This window comes from Leuciscus leuciscus (assembly GCF_965113295.1).
Source record: "Leuciscus leuciscus genome assembly, chromosome: 14".
Lineage (NCBI taxonomy): Eukaryota > Metazoa > Chordata > Actinopteri > Cypriniformes > Leuciscidae > Leuciscus > Leuciscus leuciscus.
The window spans coordinates 12,270,142-12,297,003 of record NC_138738.1 but is presented as its reverse complement, the minus strand read 5'-3'; the positions used below and the strand labels follow the sequence as shown (position 1 = coordinate 12,297,003).

Below are 26,862 nucleotides of genomic sequence, written 5' to 3'. Positions count from 1 at the left end.
TAAATAAAATATATTAGGTGACATAGGTACCAGTTTACTGGCTGTATAAGTATTCCACTATACTGAATTAATATGAGAAACGGTGTGTGACTCTACCAAATTTCTTTTGTTTCATTGTAGAGACAATAGATGGAGGAACTGGTATTTTCGCGGAAAGTATGGTTACCAAACTTGTTGGGGTAACAATCACATGTGACCAACCACATGTGGAGCACTTATTTTAAGTTTTTGTGACATCTAGTGGACATTAGTGGAATTTGCACAGTTTTGCACACTCATTTGCGCGTAAACATTAATAGAGGGTTGGCAAGTGTCACGCATTTGGCGCTCTCACACCACAGAGAACACGAGTACTCTCATACAACAGAGAAATGATGATGCGACTAAATATGCGCATACCATACACATGTTTACTGTATGTTGTAACGTTAACATACTATACATTTTTATTTTTATTTTTTGACATAGTGTAGAGAAAACAAAATAGTTTACATTTATTTATACACTCTAAAAAATGCTGGGTTAAAAACAACCCAATTTGGGTTATTTTGGCAACCCAGCGCTGGGTTGTTTTAACCCAACTAGTTAAAAGTTTGATCCCAGCATGCTGGGTTGTCATTTTAACCCAATTATGGGTTAAAAATTACTACAGTGCTGGGTTAATGTAACCCAAAATGGGTTGGAAATTTAAACTAGAAATGTTAGTGATTAAAATGACTATTTTAGCAATACAGCAATACAGACTTCAGTAATCAAAATATGAAAATGTATTTTTTGTTTTATCAAGTAAAATTGTCCAAATTGGGTTACATCAACCCAGCATCCTTATCCAACAGTCTCAACCCAGCGTTTGGGTTGAAAAAACAACCCAGCATTTTTTAGAGTGTACATCTATTTTATTTATTTATTTATTTATTTATTAACCAGTAAAGTATGACTCGCTAGTAAATTACCATAGAGGTGATATTACCTGCTCAACATAGATGGCAGGGAAAGTTTATATGGAATAAAAGTGCAACTAAGCACATGTGTAATTTTCAAGATAATACCACCAGCAGCCACGTTTCTTCCACTACTACAGCTGTGATTACTTAGTCCTAGATATTATTAGTTATATTAATACCATCATTACTTTTACTTCTAATACTACAGCTACCGCATTTAAGAAAATATATGTGACCCTGGAACACAAAACCAGTCACAATTAACTAGCACGGGTATAATTGTTTGGGTCAACTTTATAGATTTTTCTTTTATGCAAAAAATCATTAGGATTTTAAGTAAAGATCATGTTCCATGAAGATATTTTCCTTCTGTAAATATATTAAACATTTCTTTTTATAAGTGAATGCAGCACAACCGCGACCGCGATCATAAATGGACAATTTTAAAGGTGATTTTCTCAATGTTTCGATTTTTTTGCAGATTCCAGATTTTCAAATAGTTGAATTATGTCCTATATCACAATGAACCATACATCAATGGGCTTTCAGATGATGATATACACATCTCAATTTTAAAAAAATGACCCATGTGACTGGTTTTGTGGTCCAGGGTCACATAATAGCCTACACTTTTAAAAATAAAAGTTTCGTATATTAACTTAATGTTTCTTACATTTGCCGTCATGATAATCATAACCATTTTAATTCAAATTAGGCATCGCCTAATATCACACATCATTTTCGAAACATTTAGTTTGCATTATTTTACGCATTCAAGCCAGACGTGTCGTTTTCATCCATACCTGTAGGAGTCGCTGTTTTCTGTTAGACGGACGCATTATTTCACTTTTGCTCCTCTGCTGTACATAGGCGAAGAGCAACAACAATAACACGCTGTCAGCGCGGGTTTATGGAGCAATAAATGACAGTAAACGTGGATTGGTCGATTGAGGCGGTCTGACTGTCGTTCATAAAACTCCGGTCAATGTCAATTGTGCACTAATAGCTGTTACTGCAGCTGGATTTGCGCTGTCTCCAGGTCAGAAGAGCGGAGGCTCCTGAACAACTATTTTTAGTAACTGGATAGTTCTTTGTTGTTTTGGGATTTTTCAATAATGTTTTCCTTATTCATGTATTTTTGACGACAGGAATGGCATTCAATAAGAAGTATGTACGCGTGGGCTACTCGTGTTTTGGGATGTTGGTGGGATTTTCGGCGTTTCTAGTGTGGAACATCGCCTATAAACAGCCGTGGACAGCCGCGATGGGTGGATTATCAGGTACATTCCTCGGCTGTGTCTTAAATGCAAGTGAGCCGCCTACCTAGACAGCATTTTGGTCATCATAAACTGATGCTGAACGCACTTGGGATGCTAAAAATGTTGTCTAGGTTGACAAATAATTAGTTTTAGCCTAGGACAGTGTTCAAATAGATAATGGATTTTAAGTAAACTTTGCTTGTAATTGCTAATTTTGTGCCTTTCGTCGAGTAAGTTAGCAAGTTAGGGCACTTAAGCGAAGAGAATAGAAGACAGTAAAGTATACACCCTTTTCGATCAAAAAGATTGGATTATTAAATTATTAAAAAATAATATATTACACACTTTCATTCAAAAGTGAAGAGTCAGTAAGATAAAAAAAAAGATAAAAAAAAGAAGGCAATCGTTTTATTCAGAAAGGATGCATTATATTGATCAAAAGTGACAGTAAAGACTTTTACAAGCTGTACCACTATTATGTTAATTTCTTGAGCACTAATTTCTACTGAAAATTCAGCTTTGCCATCACAGGAATACATGATATTTTAAAATATATTACAATAGAAAACCGTTCATTTAAATTGTACTAACATTTCACAATGTTACTGTTTTTACTGTGTTTATGATTCAATAAATGCAGCACTGTCGAACATGAGACTTCTTTCAACCAAATAGTCCGACCCAAAACTTTTGAAAGGTACTTCACACAAATCAGTTCACAGACGACCATTCAACATGTTCACTGGGTTGTGTCGAACACGTAGAAGTTGGCCTGACATCATCATTGTTTCCATTTCTAAAGCAAATTAGTCCAAAATCTTTGTGTATGGGATAAGAAGGGTATCACCTTTACCTTAATAGATGCAAGCAAAAGATTTGAGATTTCGCCCAGACCAGTGGTTTTCACTAAACCTTTGTTCCTCAGTGCACTTTGATCCGTCACTATGCTCTTCAAACTCAGGGCCTTTGAGTTTGTGTTATGCAAGTATGGTCTAGTGCATTTGTACTTTGAGTACAAGTTTTATACTTTGGTCAGTCTAGTTTCTACTGCAAATGATGGCATGATTTTACAGAATTTTGGTCTGTGCAGTTATTAGATGGTTGACCAGTCACATTAAATATTTCAACAAATATTAGGTTAAAAAAAATGTAAAGCAGACTCAGAGCATATTTCAGATGTTGAAACTGGCCACTGCTAAAAATCACATTTTAACTGTTTGCAATTCACTTAAGGACATTTTTGTCTTTTACATTTTTTTTTATCATATCCCTCTTTTAAGTGTAATAGTGTGGAAAAAATGTGTGTATGTGAGAGGAGGATCACAAACAATTCTCCAAACATTTTGGGGAAGTAGTTATACCCTTGGTAATGTCAGTAAGTTTTAGTCCAATGCAGTAACTTTAACTAGCATTTTCAGGAAATTTGGCAAATTGTCCTGAACTGTTCCAAAGCTTCCAATTTTTATGACAGTTTTTTACAATTTTTATGACAAATTATGACATGGACATTTTTGTCCTCTAAGGACCTCAGAGTAACTTGTTTAAATTGATGCACACAAGTTAAATGGTTGTTTTTTTATTAGTAGAAATATTCCTATATGTGCGAGGTCACAAAAACAGCTTGTATAATAATTATACAGGAATAATAAAGCATGTCACACTGCGGTCACTTCTTGATATTTCACATGAACTAACCTATTATTTATAGAATTTGGGTTTTTTATGAGGGCAAGTAAAACTTTTGATTAGTAAACATCCTGCCCACATACACCGCTGTTTAAAAAAAAGAAAATATGATGGTGTTGGTCAGGGAGATTATGGTTTGTTGTGTAATATCCCAAAGGGCTCTTCTGTAAATCTAACAGCGCATGCAGAACTGAGAGCAAATATGTGCTGTCAAAAGAATCAAACAGGAACGCAGCAGTTAAACATGCATGTGAGAATATGACAAAGCAATAATAAATTGCAGACTCATAGATTCAGTCACATGCAAAACTAGTATGTGCTTTGAGCTTCATATCGCTGATTGTGTGTTTATACATGTATTTCTCCAGGTGTTTTGGCATTATGGACTCTGGTCACACACATAATGTACCTTCAGGACTTTTGGAGAACATGGTTAAAGGGACTGAAGTTCTTCTTGGTCACAGGCGTCATTTTCTCCATGGTCTCCATCGTAGCGTTCATCTCCTTCCTCTGTGTTGCCGTCTCCCACAACGAATGTGAGTAGAGATCCATAGTGAAGCACATGAAAGTCTTGTATTTGTAACATTTAGGTGTGAACTAAATGTTCATTCATATCAGTCTCAGAGGAAATGTTTTGAAGAGAAAGTGGCCTTCAGGACATTAAACTCACGGGAGGACGGTTGTTTGAACTTTGAAAACTGTTTCATTTTCTTTTTAATGTGTGTGTGTTTGTGTTTACAGCCCTCACAGATCCTGCTAGTCTGTACCTGTCGTGTGTGTGGAGCTTCATGAGTTTGAAGTGGGCGTTCCTGCTGGCCCTCTATTCCCATCGATATCGCAAAGAATTTGCCGACATCGCCATCCTCAGTGACTTTTAAATATACACACAATAACACACTCGTGCCCACAGAGAACGGAGACATGCTTGGCTGTTGGACCAGGAACACTCAACGTGGAGAGTCAGAAAGCTTTCGTGTTTTTAGTATATCAATATATGACATTAGTGTATCACTTCTCTCTCTTTCTACTGTTGTCTGTTTAGACAGTCTATTGTAGATCTTGTTAGACGCAAGAGTATGTTGAAGGATGTCATCTGTTATTTTAAATGTTTGGACTTTTTAATAGCTCTGATCAATGTCAATATTTTCACTATGAGTATGTATCGTTTATAGGTATTAAGAGTAGTCTTTTGTCTTTCTCCTTGCTGCTCTTTTCTTGTCTTGAATGTTTTTCCTGCAGTTTCACTATGGGATATTAATAAGCGACTAAAAACCGATTTCTCCTGTTGCTGCATAGCATTTAGGTAGTCCAAACTGATAAATATTGGTTGTTAAATAAGCACTTTATTGTCTAGACAGTGTGGTTTAAACAATCGCAAACCTTGTGTGGGAATCTTGAGGCTTTATTGACGAGGGAAACGTTGTTTGAAAGGCTTTTTGTTTCTTATTTCTTGTTTATACTTTTATGACCCCAAAGCAACATCCAGCACACATTTGAATTATATATGAATATCATAAATGAATGATTCAGTCAATGATTTTTGTAGCATTTTTTTGTAGACAAACAGGGTTAGTGATTTTCAGTATTTACCATCACATGTCTGTCATCTGAGTGTTGTTTTAGTATAAATTCATTCGCTCAGATAATACTGCATGCATATCTTATATAATGTTGAGATTTCTTTTTATATTTACATTGTGATATACTGTTCGAATGTGTTGGCGTTTGCCTAACATTTCAGACACTTTTGTGAACATATCCATTATATTGCATTGTTATGAAATTAATAACTTTATGTATGTGTGAGCGGGCCATTAATAAAATAACCTGTTATGGCAACCAGACACATGCTTCTTGATTTCCAAACTGTTTTAAAAAATACAGCTTTATTTAATTCTGAGAACAGCAAAACATGTTGAAGAAAACTGAAAAGCCTACAAAACATAAAAATCCAGGCAAATGATATGATGGCATTTCACACAAAAAGCTTTGAATGTAATTGTAGAGCAATTTGGCAATAAAAAAAATGAAAGAAAATTAATATCCTCAGAAATTAATATCAGCCCAAATGGATTGCAAACTGACATAGCAAAAAGCACTTTGTACCCTTTACTTTATGTTTGTTATATAGGCTACGTAGTTTACAGTCAAGGATAGCTGCCTTACATGTTCATTGAAGGGAAAGCAATATTAATAATAATAAAAAACAATGTAAAATGTCTCAGGATATTATTTTTTTTAAACATTTTTAAATGGATGAATATAAAGTGCAATTAACAAAAGCTTTTAGAAATAAATTGTCAAGACCCTTCAAATGCACCAAGGCCAGAGGACTACTGTCATTTTAAAGACTTAAATATAAAACTTAGATACCTAAAATTGTAGTCATTTAACAATCCACACGGTAACCATTTACACTACTGTTCAAAAGTTTGGGGTTTGTACGATTTTTTCAAAGAACCCTTATATTCATCAAGGCTGTATTTATTTAACCAAAAATACAGTAAAAGAATAATACTGTGAAATATTATTACAATGAAAAAAAAAGAAGTTTTTCTATTCATTTATTTAAAAAGGTAATTTATTCCTGTGATGGCAAAGCTGAATTTTCAGCATCATTACTCCAGTCTTCAGTGTCACATGATCCTTAAGATTTCATTCTAATTTCTGCTGATTTGATGATCAAGAAACACTTATTACTGTTGATGTTGAAAACAGTTGTGCTGTTTACATATATTTATATATATATATTTTTGTGGAAACCATGCTACATTTTTGACCGTGCTACAAAACAAAGCTTTAACCATCCTTGAATTAAAGCATTAATTATTTATTTTATTTTTATTTTTAGAAAAGACTCTATCTGACCCTAAACATTTGAACGGTAGTGTAAATAACTCTATGGTATATACAGATGATCAAACTCCTATAAAAACAATTCTGGATAAGACCTGTGAAAACACATTTCACTTAATGTTTCTCATACATTTTCACAATGATCTCCTTGATTGACACTTCTCAGAGGCTTCATGTGCAATCTATAATTGCAAAATCAAAAAAATGAGTCAGCATTTGAATAAATCACACACTAGATGTGATCTTTTGTTCATCTTAGTTCCTGAGGATTGTCTCCTGTCTCACACAGTAATATTACATTAGCTTCAGTCTGGATGTCCAGCTTCTGCTTGGAGAGGAATGAAGTCTCCCAGAAAAGGAGTAAGACTTCTACATTAAATCATCTTCATCATGCTCCATTGGCTCATTTGGGAAACTACAAAGCAGATACAAAGCAAGAGCAAGCTCAATATATTCAATAGTTTTGTTAGTTTCAATTAATCTCTAACCACGTTAGTCCAATATGCTAATACTGAAAGCTCATAGAGTGCAACAGTGCATAACCGCTTCTTCAGCAGGGTTGGTTACAGAAGTATTTTTCCGTTCAATTTTCCCATAGGGATAAAAAAAAAAAAGTCTTTGTTAAAGTGTTATAAGCCATGAACAAAACCAACCAGTCACATTACAAAGTTTGAAGCAAAAATGTATTTGAAAAACAAGACTTTATGGATTTATGAGAAAAAACTACAATCCTATGAAGCATTGTGAATGACATAATCGAATTAAAAACAATAGAGAAATATAAATGTATTAATTTGCAGTTGCATATTATATACAGAAATAATATATTTTAAGTTCAGTGCAAAATTTGCAGCTATATACACATATTTAAGAATTTTTATAGTGTGGCGAGACTCGATTACATCCATCGCGGTGCTTCATGGGAGAGGGTGTTCCCTGTAGAGCTCTTTTGCTCATCGTGACACTCTGATTGGTGGAGATTTTTGAAGAATCATGGGTAATGTAGTTTTTTACCAGGAATTCCACTATGCCACAAGATTCTTTAAAAAGTAAGTTTAATAAAAAAATTGTTATGCAAACTGATGGCTTCAGCAAAAGCATATACCCTCGATTTACAACCTCGGAGTTCACAGCAGGTCTGTCTATAAAAGTTACTATTAAAAATCAATTTCCTTATGGAGAAAATGAGTGGAATTTTCTGAATGTTGCACTCTATACTGTTGTCTTACCGGCTTCTGTTTGGAACATTCATAGTAAGGCCACCCAGGACAAAAGCAGCTTCAGTGCCCGCCGAGTATCTCCTCTCTCCTTTTCCAAAAGACTGAGTCTTCAGCATTAAGCTCGCTGAACGCCAGTACCTGCCTGAGAGGGAGACAGAGAATAGTATGAAAAGAAAAGATCATCAAGACCACAGAAAATAAACATAAACAACACAAACGGAGCGATTCTCACTCTGAAACCGCAGCACCGTCTCCAGAGATTTGATCGCGTTGGCACAGGGACTCCTCTGTAGTTCCTTCTCAGCTAAAGGCTCAGGCTGCAGAAACACACAATACTCAATTCATGCAATACCCACTGTGTTAAACATGTTCATGTTGGCATCTGTAAGCACACACACCTCATTTCCCACAAGAGCACTGACACAGGCTTGAGATGCATCGCAGAGGGATATAAGATCATAACCTCCCTCTAACACCAACACCACTCGTCCTTCAGCCAACTCCATTAATTTTCGGGTCAAGACCCCGAAACCTGAGAAATTTCACATAAAACCTTATAAACCCAAAACCATATACGGTCAATGGCACATACCGACACAAATGTCACACCCTAAAGGTATCAGTCACATTAGTCATTAGTTACAAAAACATGATATAAGTTTAATATGTGTCATATGAGAGCCTTAATGACTTGACACATTCACGATAGCTGACATGGGCATAACAGTCATGATTAAGCCAATAACATTTGAGTCCCAACAAAAATGCAAAGTCATTATAAGCTCTTCTGCTTCCCATCTGAAGGACTCTTATTTTTATTCTTAGGGGAAATCCTACAGAGCAAGAAAATGCAGACAAGCACAAACACTCTCAAGCTCAGATAATATAATGCTCTTGCAAAACCTAGTGAGCTAATAAGGCAACAAAAAGAAGTTGATTATAAATAAAATAAAATTTTATTCAGTATGGAAAATTATCAATAAAAACGATTTAAATTATTAAATATTTTAAAAATACATTACATTAAATACATACATTATTACAGTACTATGTAAACATGTTAACAGTAAACTAAATAGCAATAAAATGTGAGTAATATTTCATAATGTAGTTAATATAAAAAATAAAATAAAACATATATATATATATATATATATATATATATATATATATATATATATAAATATTGCATTTGGAAATGATACTCTACAAAAAAACTCTACACAGTTTGTACTTTTAATACGTACATTTTGCTGAGACCATGTATCCACCCAGAGAATCTGAGTGACCCTTTGCAGCATTAAAACCAGCTGAAACCAGCACCACATTTGGGGAAAACTCATGAGCAATAGGCATAACTACGGTTCTATAAAGAGAGACACAATATTTGATTAATTAGTACATGTAGACTTAATAGTGGCACCAGACAGAACTGCAAACAGGTTCTCAGAAGAAAGAAAATCATGCAGGTTTGGAATAACATAAGGTGATTAATGATGACAGAATTTCCATTTTTGGCCAAACTATCCCTTTAACGTGAGATTGGAATGAAACTAAACACACTAAAATGACTGCAGAATATTACCTGAATGCAGCTAGGTATTCTGCATCTCCCATTGGAAGACTCAGCCCTCCTGACCACGCCACATTTACATTAAAGCCTTCCGCTCCGTCAGATCCTGTCTGCAATACATTCAGTTAGTTTACATATAGATGCAGACATAGCAGTATGACACTTAAAGAAAGCACAGCTTTGCTCAAATATCAAACACACTTTATAGTTTCATAGAAGAATATACACAAAACAAACCCTGTTGGGTCCTCCAGTACCATCACAGTGATGCAGAGATATATAGAGGACATTAGGATCGGTGTAGAACATCTGCTCAGTTTCATTATCATGATGAAGATCCTGACAAAAGTGAAGGGGAGTGCAATGATTAATAAAAACACAAACCTTTTGGAAACTTCATTGATTAATACACACACAAAAAAAGCTGAAGCGTGTACTTTTTGGCGAATTATCGGCAAATTAAATTGCAAAAAGTATGATTGTTGAAGGCAAGAAGGAGATCAGAAATCAGGTGAAGCTTAAAACTTAAGAAATCCTGACTAGGCACAGTACAATATACACTATATACTGTATCTAAATCTACAACTCCATTTCCAGAATAGTTGGGACATTTTGTCAAATTTTACAGTTTGCACTGATGCACCCCAATACCAGGACAGATGTTTGCTTTCGCACCTGTCACTGATGAAAATCTGGTTGGTCCCTTTCGTCTTTGGGACTGAGAACTCAATGTCCATTTTTTTTCAAAAACAGGCTGAAACATGGACTCATCAGACCACAGCACACATTCTGAGATGATCTTAGGCCCAGAGAACTCGGCAGCATCGCCGCATAGAACTGATAGCTTTCAGAGATTCCAGTTGCATTTCTTAATGCAGCGTCAGACTGTGTTAAGTGAAAATGGTTTTCTAAAGTACTCCTGAGCACATGTGGCTGTATTTAACACAGTTTCTCATGCAATGTCATCTGAGGGCTCAAAGGTCATTCAACAGAGGTCTCCTGCCTTGCCCTACACAGACATAAAGACATCAATTCTTTGCAATCTTGCATTGAGAAATGTGATTTTTGAATTGTCTGACAATTCTCTCATGATATTTGGCACAAAGTGGTGAGCCATGACCCATCTTTGCTTGCAAAGACTGTGAATCACTTTTACACCCAAATATGATACCCTCCACTAATGACCAGTTCACCTGCTCATTGTGGACTGTTTCAAAGGAGTTGAATAACCTAACTTGGAAAATCTTTTCACTTTTATTTGCCTCTGTCCCAACTTTTTTGTAGTCTGTTGCAGCCATCAATATCAAAATTAGTTTATATTTACAAAATGCAATTATGTTGTTCAGTGAAAACATTGGAAAACTTTTCTTTGAACTTTTGTCAGTTAAAAAAAGGTTAAAGAGAATGAAAAAAAAACAAACACAGATTGTGAATTTTATAGCATTTTACAAAATGTCCCAACTTTTCTGGAAATGGGGTTGTAAAATCTCATGGTCAAATACCCTTTATCAGTAAGTGGAAATATGTGTAAGTGTGGAAATAAATCCACAAAGGCAAATACTGTGTTTTTGTGTGTCTTACCCAGTCGACTATAAGGATCTTTTTAAGCTTTATTCGGTCCTGAAGCTGTTTAGCAGCAATGGCCACAGAATTAAACATAGTGGAGTCACTTTAACAGACACAATGAGAGAGATCAGTTTTTTATAGTGCTACTTAAAGTCAGTAAGAAAAAAACCCTCCTGGACTTATTGTGAAAGTTTCATTGATGTACATTATAAAAAAATTAAATAAAATAAAAACACACACACATAGTAATATACAGCATTATTACATGGCTTGGTTGAATTCTAATGTAGAATGCGGTCTGTAATTTCTTGACAACAGACCACTGCTAAGTATAACACACCGTTGCCAGGATTCTAACCGTAGAGACGGAACGGACTATTTTCTTTAGCAGAAGCAATACAATAGTTTTTAAATCAATAAACTCCTTTTTAAATCAATATTTTGTGTCAAATTATTTATTTATTTGGTAGGTAGCAATGTACTAAGCGGGATAATGTAGAGCGAGGCGGTTGTTATAGCGAATACAACCCCTTCAGGCTGATTCAAGACCCATCAGCCTGTCGGGGTTGTATTCGCTATAACAACCGCCTTGCTCTACATTATCCCTTACATATTTACCTACATAAGCTACCGTTCAAAAGTTTGGGGTAGATGTTTTAATGTTTTTGAAAGAAGTCTCTTTTGCACATCAAGGCTGCTTTTATTTGATCAATTATACAGTAAAGCAGCAATATTGTGAAATATCACTACAATTTAAAATAACCGTTTTCTATTTTAATATATTTTAAAATGTGGTGGCAAAGCAACGATATAAAAGTCACTTTAACTTTTAATTTTGATCATTTTAATGTGTCCTTCCTGAATAAAAGTTTTTTAAAAATCGTACTGACACCAAATTTCTGAACGGTAGTGTGTGTTATCAGTGCTACTGAAGTTTAAACCAAAAATGATATTAAATATTATTCTATATATTTTCTTGCTGAACATCCACTTTTACTTTACGCGAAAGTGGCTGTGAACACCATTTCATGTTGATGTTGTAAAGTGCAACTCACTTTGTTTGAGAATGTGATGCATGGTGTCCTGAGGGTGTGACCACAGCAAACCCATTCTAAGGATGAGTCAGAAAAAGAAGAAGTGAGAATCTTTGTGGTTATAGGAGAAAGAATTGTGGACAATAGGAATCTCACCCTTAGCTCTCCACTAGCCACATGCAGAGCCAGCTCGATCACACTGCCGAATGCCATTTGCAGTGCTGCTGTGCTGCAGGAACTATTTAATATGGTTTTTGAGAGCCCAGAATGAAAAACTGACAGTAGTTCCTTAGGAGTGGCCAGCCTGCCTTTAACCCACTAAAACACAAGCACACACATATGGATGTAACTTCTCACCACTGTAATAGTTACAGCTATATGATTTGTTCAGCATTGTTTACCTCACACTGATCCCTGAGGCCACACTGCAGCAATCTTGACCAGATACTCCAAATTCTGTCGTCATGTTCACGGTGAAAGCTGATATCTCCACAGTCACACTCTCGATTCAGCATACGAGAGTCAAACACCAAACCTACACACACACATACAGTATAAATGCATTTTATACAACAGTTACAAGAGTGCTGATATTCAGTCCAACAACACTGGGACTTCCTATCACTCCGCTTATCTGTGTTTGTGTGCTTCGGACAGATAGTCAGTCTGTCATTTAGTGGTATAAATACTTTATTAACTTGTACTTCTCTATCTAATCAATTTTACATTTCTTTGTCAATTACACTGTTTTCCTTCTTTTTTTCTCTTTTAAATCAGTGCTACCTGACTAGAGAACACAGAGAAAAAGAGCTGTTGTCTACCCTTGTGCCAAATAGGTAGGACATGTTGCCATCCAAGGCCACTCCTAGTCTGCTCCTATTGGATAGGACGGGTTGCCAAGTTTATGGTTTTCCCACTGAATTGGGCTACATTTAAACTGTTGCCACGGGTTGATTTTTTTTCCCTTGAAGGTTAAAGTTTTGACATATTGCATAAATTAGATTGACTGAAATGCTTGTATTGAAATATTTTATCTTATACCAATGATAAAACTGTGCTGGAAGTTAAGTTTTGTGAAGGAGGGCCACTGGTAGGGAGATTTTAAATTATATTTATAATCCCCATGATATAGTGGTTTTCAATTTGTATAAAAGTGACTGTAAAAAAAAAAAAAAAAACGTATTATGGAGATGGCATATTTTGAGTTTTGATATTTGGGATATGGTCTTTGGCCTACTTTTGGGCTGTTTTTGATTGGCCATTGGGCAACACTAGGTTTGAGGGAGTCAAATAGGCGTGACCAGAGACAAATACTGCCTTGCTTGAGTTGGAAATACTGTACTTCTTAGCCAACTTTCCTTCAAATTAATTCAGAAGAAAAGGAACAAGGAACGCCTTCTGTCCAACCCCTCGAAGCAAAACACCTTCATGTATAGGTATTAAAGCTGTTAGTGTTCCATTTTTATCATAATGCTGTTTAAAGAGAAGACAAAGTTTGATACAATTTTCACTGATAAACCTACTCTTACAAAAACTGTTTTGTTAACCCTCTGTGGGCAGGGATGCAAAAATGCTAAATATAATCTGTAGTTTTCACGAAAGACCTGGAGCTGTCAAATAAACAGTAATTTCTCAGTCTAGGTAATACAAATATAGAGTCAACTTTGTTCATTTACATATACTACCGACATTGTAACAATACAAAGCGGGTTGAAACTTGGCGAACTTGCACTTTAATATTAACTTCTTAGTACTTAGAATATACTGTTTGGTATTTTGCATGTCACCCTTTTTTATGACAGTAGTGTTTGAGATGCATGATTTCAAGTTTGTCTAAATCCTGATGATTTTTTGCTTCAATGGGAGCTAGAACACCTGACCATCTGTACAAAGGAATTCACAAGCTCAATGACACAAATTTCCTTATTTGATTAGTGACTTATTATAAATTATGCAAAAACATTTAAATATTTCTTAACTATTTTCCCCAGGGCTTTTTAGTGGATGTTTTGTTGTGACAACCTCTTTCCTCCTACCTGTGGTGTATTTTGGTTTGCTCCTTATATTCCAGGCAAGAGGTGAGGTTAAATGTAAAGGCGGAGTTCTGTCAAAGTTGTCTGGAGTGGATTGCACACGTGAAAGTTTCCGGTGGTGTTTTTTGTATGGCAAATCCCAATATTCATCACTGTGCAGTTCTCCCGGGGTATTACTGCAACAGTTACAAAGCGGGGCTTGAGATGGAACGCTTACTGCTTCTCTTGCTCTCTGTCTGTCACTTTCCAGCTCTCCAGGAGAAACAGGCCACACTGAGGGAACAGGTACCTTATAAAGAGATAGAGCTTGTGAAAAAGAACTCTATGTGTTTTCAGTGCAAAAACATTTGCATTCGCCTCACCTTTTTTGGAGTGTGTTGTTGGAATGACCCCTGTGGCCACTGCTGATGGTACATGGGGTGTGGAACCAAAAGAGTCCGAGTGTGTATGTGCGTAACATGCTGGATAAAAGAAGGTGCCGACTGGGTTTTGCACAAAGGCCTATGAGCCATCACTACACAATGTTCTGGGACTGTGAGAGAGAAAGTGCAAATTACTTTAACTTTTCTTTACACCAATTTATTTTTTTTTTGCTCTCAATATCAGTGAATGTGTGTGTTACCTGCATGAATAGGTTGACGCATGGTAAAGACCTGTGTATGCGGTTGGGGATAATGAGTGGTAGAACATTCAGAAAAGACGATGGGGTCAATGCGTACGGGACATTCATCCTGAGGAAAAATAGCTGCAATCAGCAATGAGCAAGGTGCAGGCTTGGCTTATCAGAGCATTACCTTCTAAACTTACCGTTCAAAAGATTGGTTCAGTATGATAAAAAATACATTAAAAAATGTATACTTCTTTTTTTTTTTTTTTTTTCAGGGTTTCTTTATGACAGTAAACACATTTATAATGTTACAAAAGATTTCTATTTCAAATAAATGATCAACGTTTTTCAACATTGATAATAATAAATAAAAAAATCTAAGTTTCCACAAAATTGTTAAGCAGCACAACCATTTACAACTGTGGTAATAACAAGAAATGTTTCATCATCACCAAATCAGCACATTCAAATGATTTCTGGATCATGTGAGACTGGAGACTGGAGTATTGATGCTAACCCTAACCCTAACCCTAACCCTAACTTTGCCATCACAGGAATGAATTACATATGAAAATATCTTAAAACAGGAAAAAGTTATTTTATTTTGTAATAAAATTACATTATTACTGTATTTGAAGCTTTGGGACCATAAGATACCTTTTTCCAAGTATGTATTTATATATATATATATATATATATATATATATATATAAATAAATGTTCATTTCTATAAAAAAGTTTTCTCTCAATTTAAAAACATTGTTATGCAGCTTCACATCAATTAAACATTAATTATTTTAGAACCAATAACGGACCTTGAATGATGATGTGCTATAGGTCTGTGGCTCTTGATGGCTCATCCTTTTATCTGGTGATAAACTTCTCTTGCACACTGGAGCAGACCTGGAAGATACCTCTACAAAATGCAAACAGCAGGTCACCACAGGATCTTTGCTTTTTATGTTTATGATAGAGATGAAAAATATGACACTTTTGAACAGCACTTAAGTTAATACACACCCATAAAGTCAGATGCTCTGACAGCAGGGGGCGCACTGGTTTTACACTGCAGTGGGTTCTGTCTCGAGTTTACACTTCTCTTTGGTCGCAGCTTTAGAATTGGCTCTGAGGCTTCTCACAAACATGCACACACACACACACACACACACACACACACACATTTATGTTTACAGTATAAACACATGAAGACTATATTCGTTAAATAAGCTCTTCGATGTTTGCTCATTTCAAGCTCACATGTTTATTTGAAAATGTACATGTGTCACCTGTTCTTCTTATTGGATTTTCCTCCTCAAAATAAGAGTCAGGTGTGTTAGATGCACGCAGCTGTTGTGGATCCTGACTTTCAGATTTCCTGAGAAACAAGAATTAAAACAATTAAAATGCAACCTACAGTATATGTGTACACAGTTGAGGTAAGAATTATTGCCCCCCTTGGTAAATATGGCCAAAGACAGCTGTGAAAATAAATCTGAAATGTTTATCCTTTTGATCCTTCATTAAAAAGAAATCACAAAAACCGAACCTGTCATTGAAGCAAAAAAAAAAAAAAAAAAAAAAAAAAAAAAAAAAAAGTGGGAGGAAACTACATTATGAAATAAATGTTTTTACCAATACATGTTGGCCAGAGTTAGCAGAACCCCTAGAAATTCTTATGAGTAAAATGTCTCTGAAGTATATTCCCATTCATATTACTTTTGTTTTTTAGCACAACATGGTGACTAGGAACATGAAAGCCATGACTTCCTGTTTCACAGGAGTATAAATATTCCCTAAATAATCAATCACAATGGGTAAAAAAAAAACCCAAATGATATATGACAACTCTCAAAGTGTTTAGCATGGTAATTGATATAAACAATGTTGATAAGTTTGGTCTGGCAAAGTTTGGCAAATTAGTTATGCTATCCTGCTGTTGGTTATTGCTACTTCCAATACATACAGGACATGCTGCTGTAAGAAAGTAAGACATGCTAATGCTGTACAAAATAGCATACATGAATTACCCATAGCAGATCTTTACAGATGGAGCTGGGGAAGGTGAAGGGTTTCTGAAAGCGCGCTACAAACAGCTACAGCAAATGCTGACCAAGTATTTAAAAAGGTTGAGCAGTGAGCTTATTGGCTACTGATACAGGAGGAACTTTGTTTATGACAGAACTTTGTATTTCTGATGTGCAGCAAAAGATTGTTGAGCTTCACAAAATAAAAGGGCTGTGAGAAAATAGCATTAAAAAGGTCCATTTCCAACATCAGGGCAATGATTATTTCCAATCAACTATACGAATCTGCCTGGAAGAGGACATGTCTATATTGTCTTAATGCACGGCGAGGAGGATAGTTAGAGTATACAAAGACTCTACAAGGATCACTGATGAAGAATTGCAGAAATTAGTCGAGTCTTGGTGTCAGAAAGCCACAAAACAAATAGGCTATATCAAACGGTACCTACATCACCACAAGTTGTTTGGGAGGGTTTTGAGAAAAAAACCCTCTGTTCTCATCCAAAAACAAATTCCAGCATATTCACATGCCAGAAACTACAGGAACTTCTAACGGGACTGAGTTCTATGGTCAGATATGGTCAAAAATATTTTTGGCAGCAAACACACAAGATGGTTTAGTGCACACTGGGCTAAAAAGGTACCTCATGTCCACCGTTAAATATACTGCTTAATTATTTTTCTGCCAGAGGTCATGGACATCTTGTTCAGATAAATGGTATCATGGATTCGATAAAATACCACAAGATGAAAAAAATCAAAACCTGATTGCCCCTGCTAGAAATATTATAATTGGGCCGTGGTTCAATCTTCCATCAGGACAATGATCCAAAACAAACATAAAAAATGATCACAAAAAATGGGTCACTAAACACAACATGAAGGTTCTGCCATGGCCATTCCACACTGCAAAAAAAAATTGCTGCGATTATTTATCACAACTTAAAATCCAACATTGTTTCAACTTTAAAAAGTATGTGTTCATGCTTGACTTAAAATATTAAGTTTAGTTAACTTTAGTTAAGTTGGATATTTAAGTTATCAACAAATTTTAAGTTGTTATAACTAATCGCAGCCACATTTTTTACAGTGTGCAGTCTCCTGACCTGAACCCTACAGAAAATTAGTGGGGTGAACTAAGGTGATATTCAAACTCATCAGGCATTATAAGAAGACTTGGAGCTGTTATCTTGGCAAATGGAGGCTGCAAAAAGTATTGAATAAAAGGGGGCCAATAATTGTGGCCAACGTGTATTGGAGCAAAACATTTATTTCATAATGAGATTTTCCCACCATTTTCAATTGTTTTGTCAATTAAAGGTTTGATTTTTATGATTTTATTTTTTAAATATAAGATCAAAAGGAAAAACAATGCAGATTTATTTTCATAGCCTGCTTTGCTAATATTTATTTACCTAGGGGACCAATATTTCTGACCTCAGTAAGGAGTAATGAGACAGTAATGGCAGGTTTTTCTTGTTTGTAACCTGATCTGCTTCTTGCGAATATGTTGATTTAGTATTCGTTTCACCTGGTCACTGGCAACGGCACCTGCCAATCACAACAATCATCAAATCACACCAGACCAGACAAATGATATGTTTAGAAACACCATATGGAATTACAGTATAGCCTACAACAGGGTTAGAAATTAACCACGGCTTGGTGAAAAATGCAGATGAAAAACATCAGAGCAAAAAATAAATGTTTATCTGACATTTTAATTATTTCATAATATTCTACTCTAGGCCTGTATGGGTTCAGACACTGGAGTAAGCATTCTAGTTGCAATTTAATTAGTTTTGGAAATAACTGGACAAGCCATTATTTTACATACAAAAAAAAAAATCAATCCATCGGGCCAAATATTAACAAAAAATGAATAATAAAAAAAACACACTTTCTGACACTGGCATACAATAAAAAAAAAAAAAAATTGTAAAAAAAGAAAGAAAAAGAAAAACATGAGTATACTCTGTTCACTCTTCTTTTTATTCAAAGGCTGATTAAATGGCTGTTTTCCCACTTGTGCGCTCTCCCTCCCTCTCTCCAGCTTCCTGTGCGGATGTTGAGACATCTGAATAATGAGGATGAGACAGAATATCAGTTCTGAAACTGGAATATTGAATATCAATGGTTCCAGAACAGGCTTGTTTCAAAATTACACTACAGTATGCATGCTAACCAGGGGCTTTAACAGTGTATACAGTGTAACGATGTAGATATCTATATTACAATTGTAACTGTAAATAAATTGTACAATTGTAACTTCGGGGGGAAGAGACTATCCCTCCTTTAAGCCAAAAAGTATCATAACAGTCCTTAGTCCAATAGGTTCAGCAATGCAGGACTTACTTTGCCCCCGCCAGTAAAAGTACTTGCACAGTCCCCCAGTAAAAAAACCCAGTTACAAATAGTTCAAAATAGTTCCTCTAGAGCGAGAAGACATTAAATGGCTTTTCAGTTTCTGTAGTGTTCTTCTCTGTATTTTTTTTTTATGAACTTGACACATACCGAAACATCATCACCATTTCGTTATACGCTACCGCAGAAACCATGCTGCACTCAATCTGGGCTGGATCACTATGGTAACCCTTCAGCTGACAAGGAAGTGCTCTATTAAAATGCACATAGATGAAACTCATCCACTTCCTGAAGCTAAAATTAGAATTGTTTGTCTGATTTAGGGGTGATTTATGTAAGTATGGTATGCTATTCTCATCCTACAATTTGCCTGACCTATTTTTGACTTAAATGGCTCTTGGGGAAACATTTCAGTCAAGATGACAAAATCATCGCAATGCAGAACAATCTCAATGTCTAACTTCCAAAAGTTCTGGGTAATTTTTTGCAGCTTAAACGCTTTTATTTATCCATCATTAAGAATGAATAAAAGCAGCTGAAAGACTAAAAAGTGCAAATCTCACACTTAAGGGTTTCATGCTATACACACAAATAGCAAGCTAGATTATTGACGTGCTTATATATATATTTGTTCTAATACTAAACTAATAAAACCAAATCATCTTACTCAGAAAGATTCAAAGTCTGACCAATAGACTTGCTACATGTAGTAAATGCTACATTACACTTCCACATCTGATCATTTGAATACATGCCATTATATTTGACCTATTAAGTTACAATAATATTACAGGAAGCCTGCGATGTGGCAGAAATTTCAGTTGTCTATATTGGGAACTGAACATAGCAAATAAAGTTTAAACACATGCAGGTCTCTTACCTGTCACATCAGCATAGCTTTTCCACCTCTAATACGTTTCCAGGCACCAAGTGCTCATCTAAAAATGAATCAATGAAACATGCATTTGCACTTTCTGGCTGGCCACTTAAAAAAATGAAAAGCAGAACTACAGAAATCTATATTCAAACCACCTGCAGACGACAGCGAGCTCCAAAGGTGTGATTTCGTTGAGTGACATCTAGCTACATTTATGTTCACGCTGTCAACTCTGAAGCCCCTCCTGTTGAGCTTCCTCTCTTCTCACTACATCAACAGTTGTCTGCTTCTCTCTACGAACAAATCTATCAATGATTTCATTTGGAATCCGTGCAAGTTGTGCGTGCAAATGATTGATATCTTAAAGTCTGCAATAGCCAAAATTTAGCTTGCAAAATGGTTTGCTGCCAGAGTCACGTAAAGGAAGAGTGTGTATTTGAAAGATAAGAAAGGCAGGGCACACGCTATTATCTGGTGCCATCCTTACCAACTAATGTACAGTAAAGGGTTATTCTGGGATGGAAAGTCAAAAGACATTCAAGTGAGAAAAATAAGTGAGGCGCACTACGAGCAATTTAAAAAAAATGTTTTACCAAATCACTAAATATATAGAATCCGTTAAATGAACAGGAGAGGCCAGTGATATATTTTGCATTTCAGGTCACACACCATAACATGTTTACATGTCAAGCATCAACACAAACATGTTGGTTCCATTATATTAATGAGGACATATCATAGGCGCAATGGTTTATATACTGTACAGAAGTGCTGATATTTGCTAAGCCCAAACCCACACAAACCTGTTGATATAATGCAAAACATGATTTGGCTAATTTAGGAACTAGATACTGAGATATGCAGGCTATATCCAACTAAAAGAGAGGGGATATTGCAAACAAATAGTGGGGAAATTAATATTTAAAAACCAAACCCCAATTTGGTTGTGTATATACATGAAATCTTCATGAAATGAAGTCTTTATTTATTTCATCCTTGATTTTCTCACATTTTTAATCACTGATGACTTCTCTGAGCTGGTTAAAATGTTGATGTTGATATATGCAAGTCATTTAGAAGAGGTTTGTGATTCTGTGGCTTTTTGATCAGTTGTCACCTCTGCATTTGCACTGACATCAAATTAATGATTTGCTTTATATTATCAAACTATTGTTATCAACTCTGCATGATGATATTTAATGGCCCTCCAATTTGTACATTGGAGCTCAACATGCATATAGTGTTCCTGTGCGAATGTATGTGTCTGTGTTTGGTTTTGCACCTGCTCTACCGCTTTACAGGAAGCTTTGACCTCACCCTTCACTGAGACTTTCTCATTCTCTGTTTGTGCGCTCTATCCAGGTTTGCCTATGCAGATACCTGGGCTCTTTGCTGAGACAGCAGAGAGGACAATGTGGTTTTACTCAGAAACACATGCGAACAGGCTGCCCCATATAAGAACCACCCCATGTCACTTGCACAACCACCTGCAAATGCATCCCCAATCTCACTTTCAAAACGAGCCGAGCCCATGGGTGTCCATGTTTTGAAAGTAAAAAACACTTAACTATTTTGTATGTTGTTCCAGTGCTGACCTCACAGCATTCCTTTCCATTTGCCCAGATCTGTGCATCCGTTTCACTGACATTTTGACATTCTGAGCATGAGCTAAACTGAGGAGATACACTTTTTCCACGTGATGCATGGGACGACTGAGTTTAATAGCTCTATATTGACTTCTAACATCCTGTATTTACTAATGTTACATACAGGAATTCAGTGTGACACAACCAAGATTAATTACATTGGCCTTCTCATGGCAACATTAATAAATAGTTGTTTAAAGACAGCACAATCATTATATTTCATAATATAGCTGTAAAATAACGAATTCAAGTTTAGCCTATATGCGCTAAACACATACTAACGTTTGAACTTGTTGCCCTGGTTGGATGTTAGAAAAACTACGATGATCTGAAGTGTGCGAGATGGTTGGTATGAACCAGTGTGAAATGCCATTTATTTATTCATAAAATGTGTAAAGCACCTTTTGTTATGGTACAGGACAATAGAGAACAGACAGAAAGCAAAGAAAGAGGGGACAGGCCGAGGCTCGAACTTGGGTCGCCCGAAGAAAAACTCTGCAACATGTTAGAATAAGGCCCACATGGCTATCAGCTCCTACTTTAGGACCATTACGCACATTACGTCTCATTACCGTAATGCATGTGTGCGTGTGGTTTTTTTTATATTTAAAAGGTATTTATGATTTATGGTAGTGTTTGTAGTTGTTGTACTGCTTTTAGTTTTCAATGCTGATTAAAAAAAGACAATGTTTTATAGTTTGACCTACACTTTAAAACGATTATATAACACATAATTATATTTCAGATCTAGACTAGTAGACCTAGTTGGTTCAAAAACACTGTCCCAAATTTAATGATGTGAATAGAATGTGTTTTAGGCAAACACCTGGTTCGTAACACTTACAGTAAAGCTAACCGAAACTCATATCAGCTAGGGCACACTTCCAAGGAAACACCCACAGTATTAATACCCAGACAGAAATAGAGAGGGGACAGGAGTTGATAAGACAGGCATTAATTTTTCAGCTTTTACTGAACTTTATCTTAAAGGCGTACAGCACCCCACCCTGATTTAGACCCATATTTGCACACTAAAACAGACACAAACACACACACACTACTTTTTTAAGGTCAGCATGCCCAAAGCGCATTGTTTTCTGTGAATTTCAGCACAGACGATTTTATTTTCGTAATAAACAGTGTTGGGTGTAATGCATTTCTAAGTAATAAATTACTGTAATTACTTTTCCCATGAAAAATTAAGTAAGGGATTACTCTTCATTTTGTCTGGAATTTAACTCTCTCCCCGCCAGCATTTAATTTTTTTTATTTTTTTTTATTTTTTATAAAGTTGCCAGCTAGAGTTTTCTGGTCATTTTCAAAAAAAATTCCATGGCCCCCAGAATATTTTGTTTAATGAATATCTGAACATGCAATATATATATATATATATATATATATATATATATATATATATATATATATATATATATATATATATATATATATAAATATATATAAACAGACCCTCTGCTTTTAAACAAAAAAATCTGTTTTATTTTAGCTTCATGCATTCATTGTTTATCAAAACTTGAATGTGGGTAAGTTTTTTTTTTTTTTAAGCAACAATTTGAGCAAAAAGCTGAGAAAATCACGTTTTTGTCAAAGACTACGTCTGGATCAGATTCAGTACGATGATCAAAACATAAATGGAGTAACGTTAGATCGAGTCCATCAACACACATTGATGACATTTCACTCGGGGACCGTTTTGATTTATATGCAGTTTATTGTTGATGATCGCATTATTTTTCATATGCATCTGGTTGCATATGAGAATTAAAAAAAGCATGTCTATCCTTGTATTATTCTACTTGTTGAGGTTGATATGGGATTTAGAAAGTAGTTATAAAAGGAATGCAATATTTTTTTAGATTGAGTATAATTAGTATGGTAATCTAATTACAATATTGAAGATGCAATTAGTAGCTAGTAATTAATTATAATTTTTTTAATAACTTACACAAATTTATATAGGCCTATGTAAACTAGAAAACACACCAAAAAAAACTACTTTGGGTTACATTAAGCTTAGATTCATATACATGCATCTAAACTTTTTTATTTATTTATCTTTTTACTGTAAATTAATTTAGTTTAAATTCCAAAATTGTTGAATTATTATTATTATTTTTGAAAAGTCAGTCCATTAAAGAATGTTTTTTTTTTTTTTTTTTTACTTTACTTAGTATTTAATTTTTCAAAACAATATCCTTGAGTATTCTTCTCGAATCACTGTCAGTAAACAGGTTCCTGTTATAGGGGCATGTTGTCACATGTAGTAAATAAACCTTTGTCCAGGCCTTACAAAAGGCTGGGATAGGAAGAATTGAGAGTGAGGAGTTGAGGCGGAGGAGGGATGCCGGAAAACTGTTGTGGAACAGAGGTAAGTCATATAGGCCTCCTCTCGCACTGATTGGACTGATTATCTGAACATGCTCCTCCTGAACTTTAATTAATAAAACATTATTTTGTTTTGAGAAAACTTAAATATAATCGTCTATAAAAACCCGACTGTCAAAAATAACCAGAATCAATGTATTACTAATAAGGTTAAGCATTAAGCTCATCAAACATCTCTGTCATTTTGTTCCTCAGATTTTATGCATATTATATACGTGAAGGACCTAAAGTGGCTTAAAAGGTCAAGTGCAAAGGTCATTCTCATACAAGCCTTAAAAAGGGTTTATGAAAGCACCAAGAGTCACCACTCACCACCGTGTCAAGCTGATGTTTGCAGTCGGGAAAAGTATTTTAAAAGGCTCCGAAAGACTAATTTAAAGCCTAATGTTACGTATAATTTTTTTAATTTATGTATGTGATGCTGCTTAGTGCTGTGTTGTGTTGTTCTCCCGTCTGTCTCTTCTAATAGCGCACATGTGGAGCGAGTTAGGGCTGTAAGAGGCGAAGTGGTGGTGGTGTTCCCGCGGAGCGTATTTAAGTCGTCTGGACGTACACTGCCAGCTAGTGAAAAATTTACTTTGTGTTGCCAACTCATGCTCAGTGTGTTATCAAGTAAACATTGATTATAGTCATTATGTGTACAAGAAATCTAGTCTTCCTGCTTACTGTACGGACACCCATGTAGGGAGGAGGGTGGCTGTTTATTTTTCTCCCTGTTTTGTGGTTAGCCAGGGAGATAAGATTATTTTGTCCTGTTTCTTTTCAATGGGCAAGTAAGAGGTTAAACTAGTTAGCTGGCTACTTTTATTTTTGTTTTGGCTTTTTCCGCTCCTGAAGCTTCTCGTAGTCATTTTATGTTTGAATAAAATCTCCCTTTAATTGTATCCCCTGACCTGGGGGTTTTTCTTGTTTCAGAGTATGATATGAGACTCCGGGCACCTGTCTAGTCTGCGGGGTTACGGTACTCTACTTTCTAAACCTGTGGTTTACTTTCCAAATTCCTTGTGAGGGTCTGACCGGGAGCTGTGGTGGAACAGCTTTGTCGGACTATGTAACAGATGATGATTCAAGGACTCCCGTGTGAAGGACTCAAGAAAGGCCTGGAGAGATATAGAAAAGGCCTTCCTCTAATTTTGGAGACCGTTTGAAATCCACCACTCATCACATAGCTTCACTGACTTTGGTTCAGTCTCCCCTCCCTTCTCCTCCTGGGATCAGGGTAACGACCGGCCAACTACTTTGTGGCACAAATAGGCACCTCTTATCTCCTGTTCCCCGCATGGCAACGAAAATCAACCCACGCTCTGCTAACTACCATCTCGTGACTGTGCGCCCTGATAAACTATATTCTCTCCTTATTCTCTCTCACACCCACACTCACCACAATGTGTTGAAGGTACTCAGGCAGCAGGAAAGAACATGTCTGCTTTGTATAAGATATCTGAGAGATGCTCAAAAGATGAGATCTACCACTCACAGTCACAAACAAACACTCCAACTTCAATCCCAGCAATCCCACGCCCATCCAGCCAATATTGGTTGAGTAGCTGCTCTCATAGATCTCATTTCCTCAAAATGAAAGCAACTTGAAGACATGCGCTGCGTCTGAACATGCATACTTTCATACTATATAGTATGTGAAAAAACGGTAGACCAAAAGAGTAGTGTCCAAATTTATATTCATATTCAAGGTAGGTAAAAAGTACCGGGATCACCTACTACTTCCATCAAGTTTTTGGGGGTGCACACATTCGAAGGACACTTTACCATCCCATGACATCACGGGAGAAAGTAGGCATATTCAGACAGAGCGATTGCATCTAAATCATTAACTAAACCTGTAGATGGAAAAGAAAATTACTATAAAAGGAAGGCAACCTAAACAAGTCAATCAAGGTCTTCAGGATCACATGCTGCATCCAAAATCACTCTCTGAGGTATTTCTTTTGGATAAGTAATTACTTTGTGACTATTAAAAGAGTATGTTTGGTTCACTGCCATTCGCAGATCTCACATTTGGTTCACTGCCTCTCCTTTGGTCTCATGGGATAGTAAAGTGTTCATTGGATGCTCACTTCAAAAGCCAGAAGGTCATCCGGGTACTTTTTGCCTACTGTTTTATGAATACTGTTAATTCTGACATACTACATACCTTTCAATTACTGTTTTTTGCCTACTATATGGGAGTAGCATGCATATTCAGATTATGTTATTATGTTGCTGATTACCTGATATAGGTCTGCGTGCCTGCCATACTGGAAAGGTCACATGAGCCACCTAAAGTTAAACACAGAAATGTAGATTGAGTCTCTTCCAAAACGATTTTCACAAGATTTGGTTTGTCATAAATTCTGCATATTCCAGATAACATACAACTCAAAATTAAAACAAATGCTAGTGACTAACTAATACTAATTAAAACTAGTGTTCATAAAAGCAACGAATTAGAGAAAGTAACACACAAAATATTTATTCAAATCATATATTTGTTTCTAAATCAGAGTATATAGAAACATCGTGCATTGTATTTTTTCAATACATATTCGAACTCATAATCTTAGCTTCGAATTAACCTTGGTGTGGCGTTCCTTCCCTTCCCGCTAAAACGCCGTTTGGGCCGTAAACGAATCCTACTTATTGCAAAATGTTAATGACTTCTCTTAAAGGGATAGTTCACCCAAAAATAAAATTTCTGTTATTTACTCACCCCTATGTTGTTCTAACCCTGCATAAGATTCTTTCTTCTGCTAAACACAAAAGAAGATAATTA

General features: G+C 35.7%; 2 protein-coding genes across 6 annotated transcripts; one reads left to right on the top strand and one right to left on the bottom strand.

The window, feature by feature from the left end:
- The first annotated feature begins 1,778 nt into the window (after positions 1–1,778).
- slc48a1b (solute carrier family 48 member 1b) lies at positions 1,779–5,733 on the top strand. The gene is made up of 4 exons (XM_082137290.1): positions 1,779–1,983; positions 2,093–2,224; positions 4,258–4,425; positions 4,631–5,733. The coding sequence occupies exons 2-4, from the start codon at positions 2,095–2,097 to the stop codon at positions 4,765–4,767; spliced, it is 435 nt and encodes a 144-aa protein (XP_081993416.1). The 5' UTR covers positions 1,779–1,983; positions 2,093–2,094; the 3' UTR covers positions 4,768–5,733.
- On the bottom strand, positions 5,498–20,385 carry hdac7b (histone deacetylase 7b). 5 transcript variants are annotated; one of them, XM_082137241.1, is made up of 21 exons: positions 20,199–20,385; positions 20,047–20,104; positions 18,777–18,879; positions 18,290–18,353; positions 16,065–16,153; positions 15,799–15,909; positions 15,594–15,694; positions 14,794–14,902; positions 14,534–14,703; positions 14,175–14,460; positions 12,540–12,673; positions 12,295–12,456; positions 12,160–12,215; positions 11,120–11,207; positions 9,776–9,877; positions 9,551–9,648; positions 9,213–9,331; positions 8,364–8,497; positions 8,198–8,282; positions 7,975–8,107; positions 5,498–7,160 (listed from the first exon to the last, which is right to left on the bottom strand). In XM_082137241.1, the coding sequence occupies exons 3-21, from the start codon at positions 18,877–18,879 to the stop codon at positions 7,115–7,117; spliced, it is 2,190 nt and encodes a 729-aa protein (XP_081993367.1). In that variant the 5' UTR covers positions 20,047–20,104; positions 20,199–20,385; the 3' UTR covers positions 5,498–7,114. The 5 variants fall into 5 exon arrangements, with proteins under 5 accessions (XP_081993367.1, XP_081993366.1, XP_081993368.1 ...); XM_082137240.1 differs by having other exon boundaries at positions 20,047–20,385; XM_082137242.1 differs by lacking the exon at positions 18,777–18,879 and having other exon boundaries at positions 18,218–18,353; positions 20,047–20,381.
- Between the last annotated feature and the right edge of the window lie 6,477 nt (positions 20,386–26,862).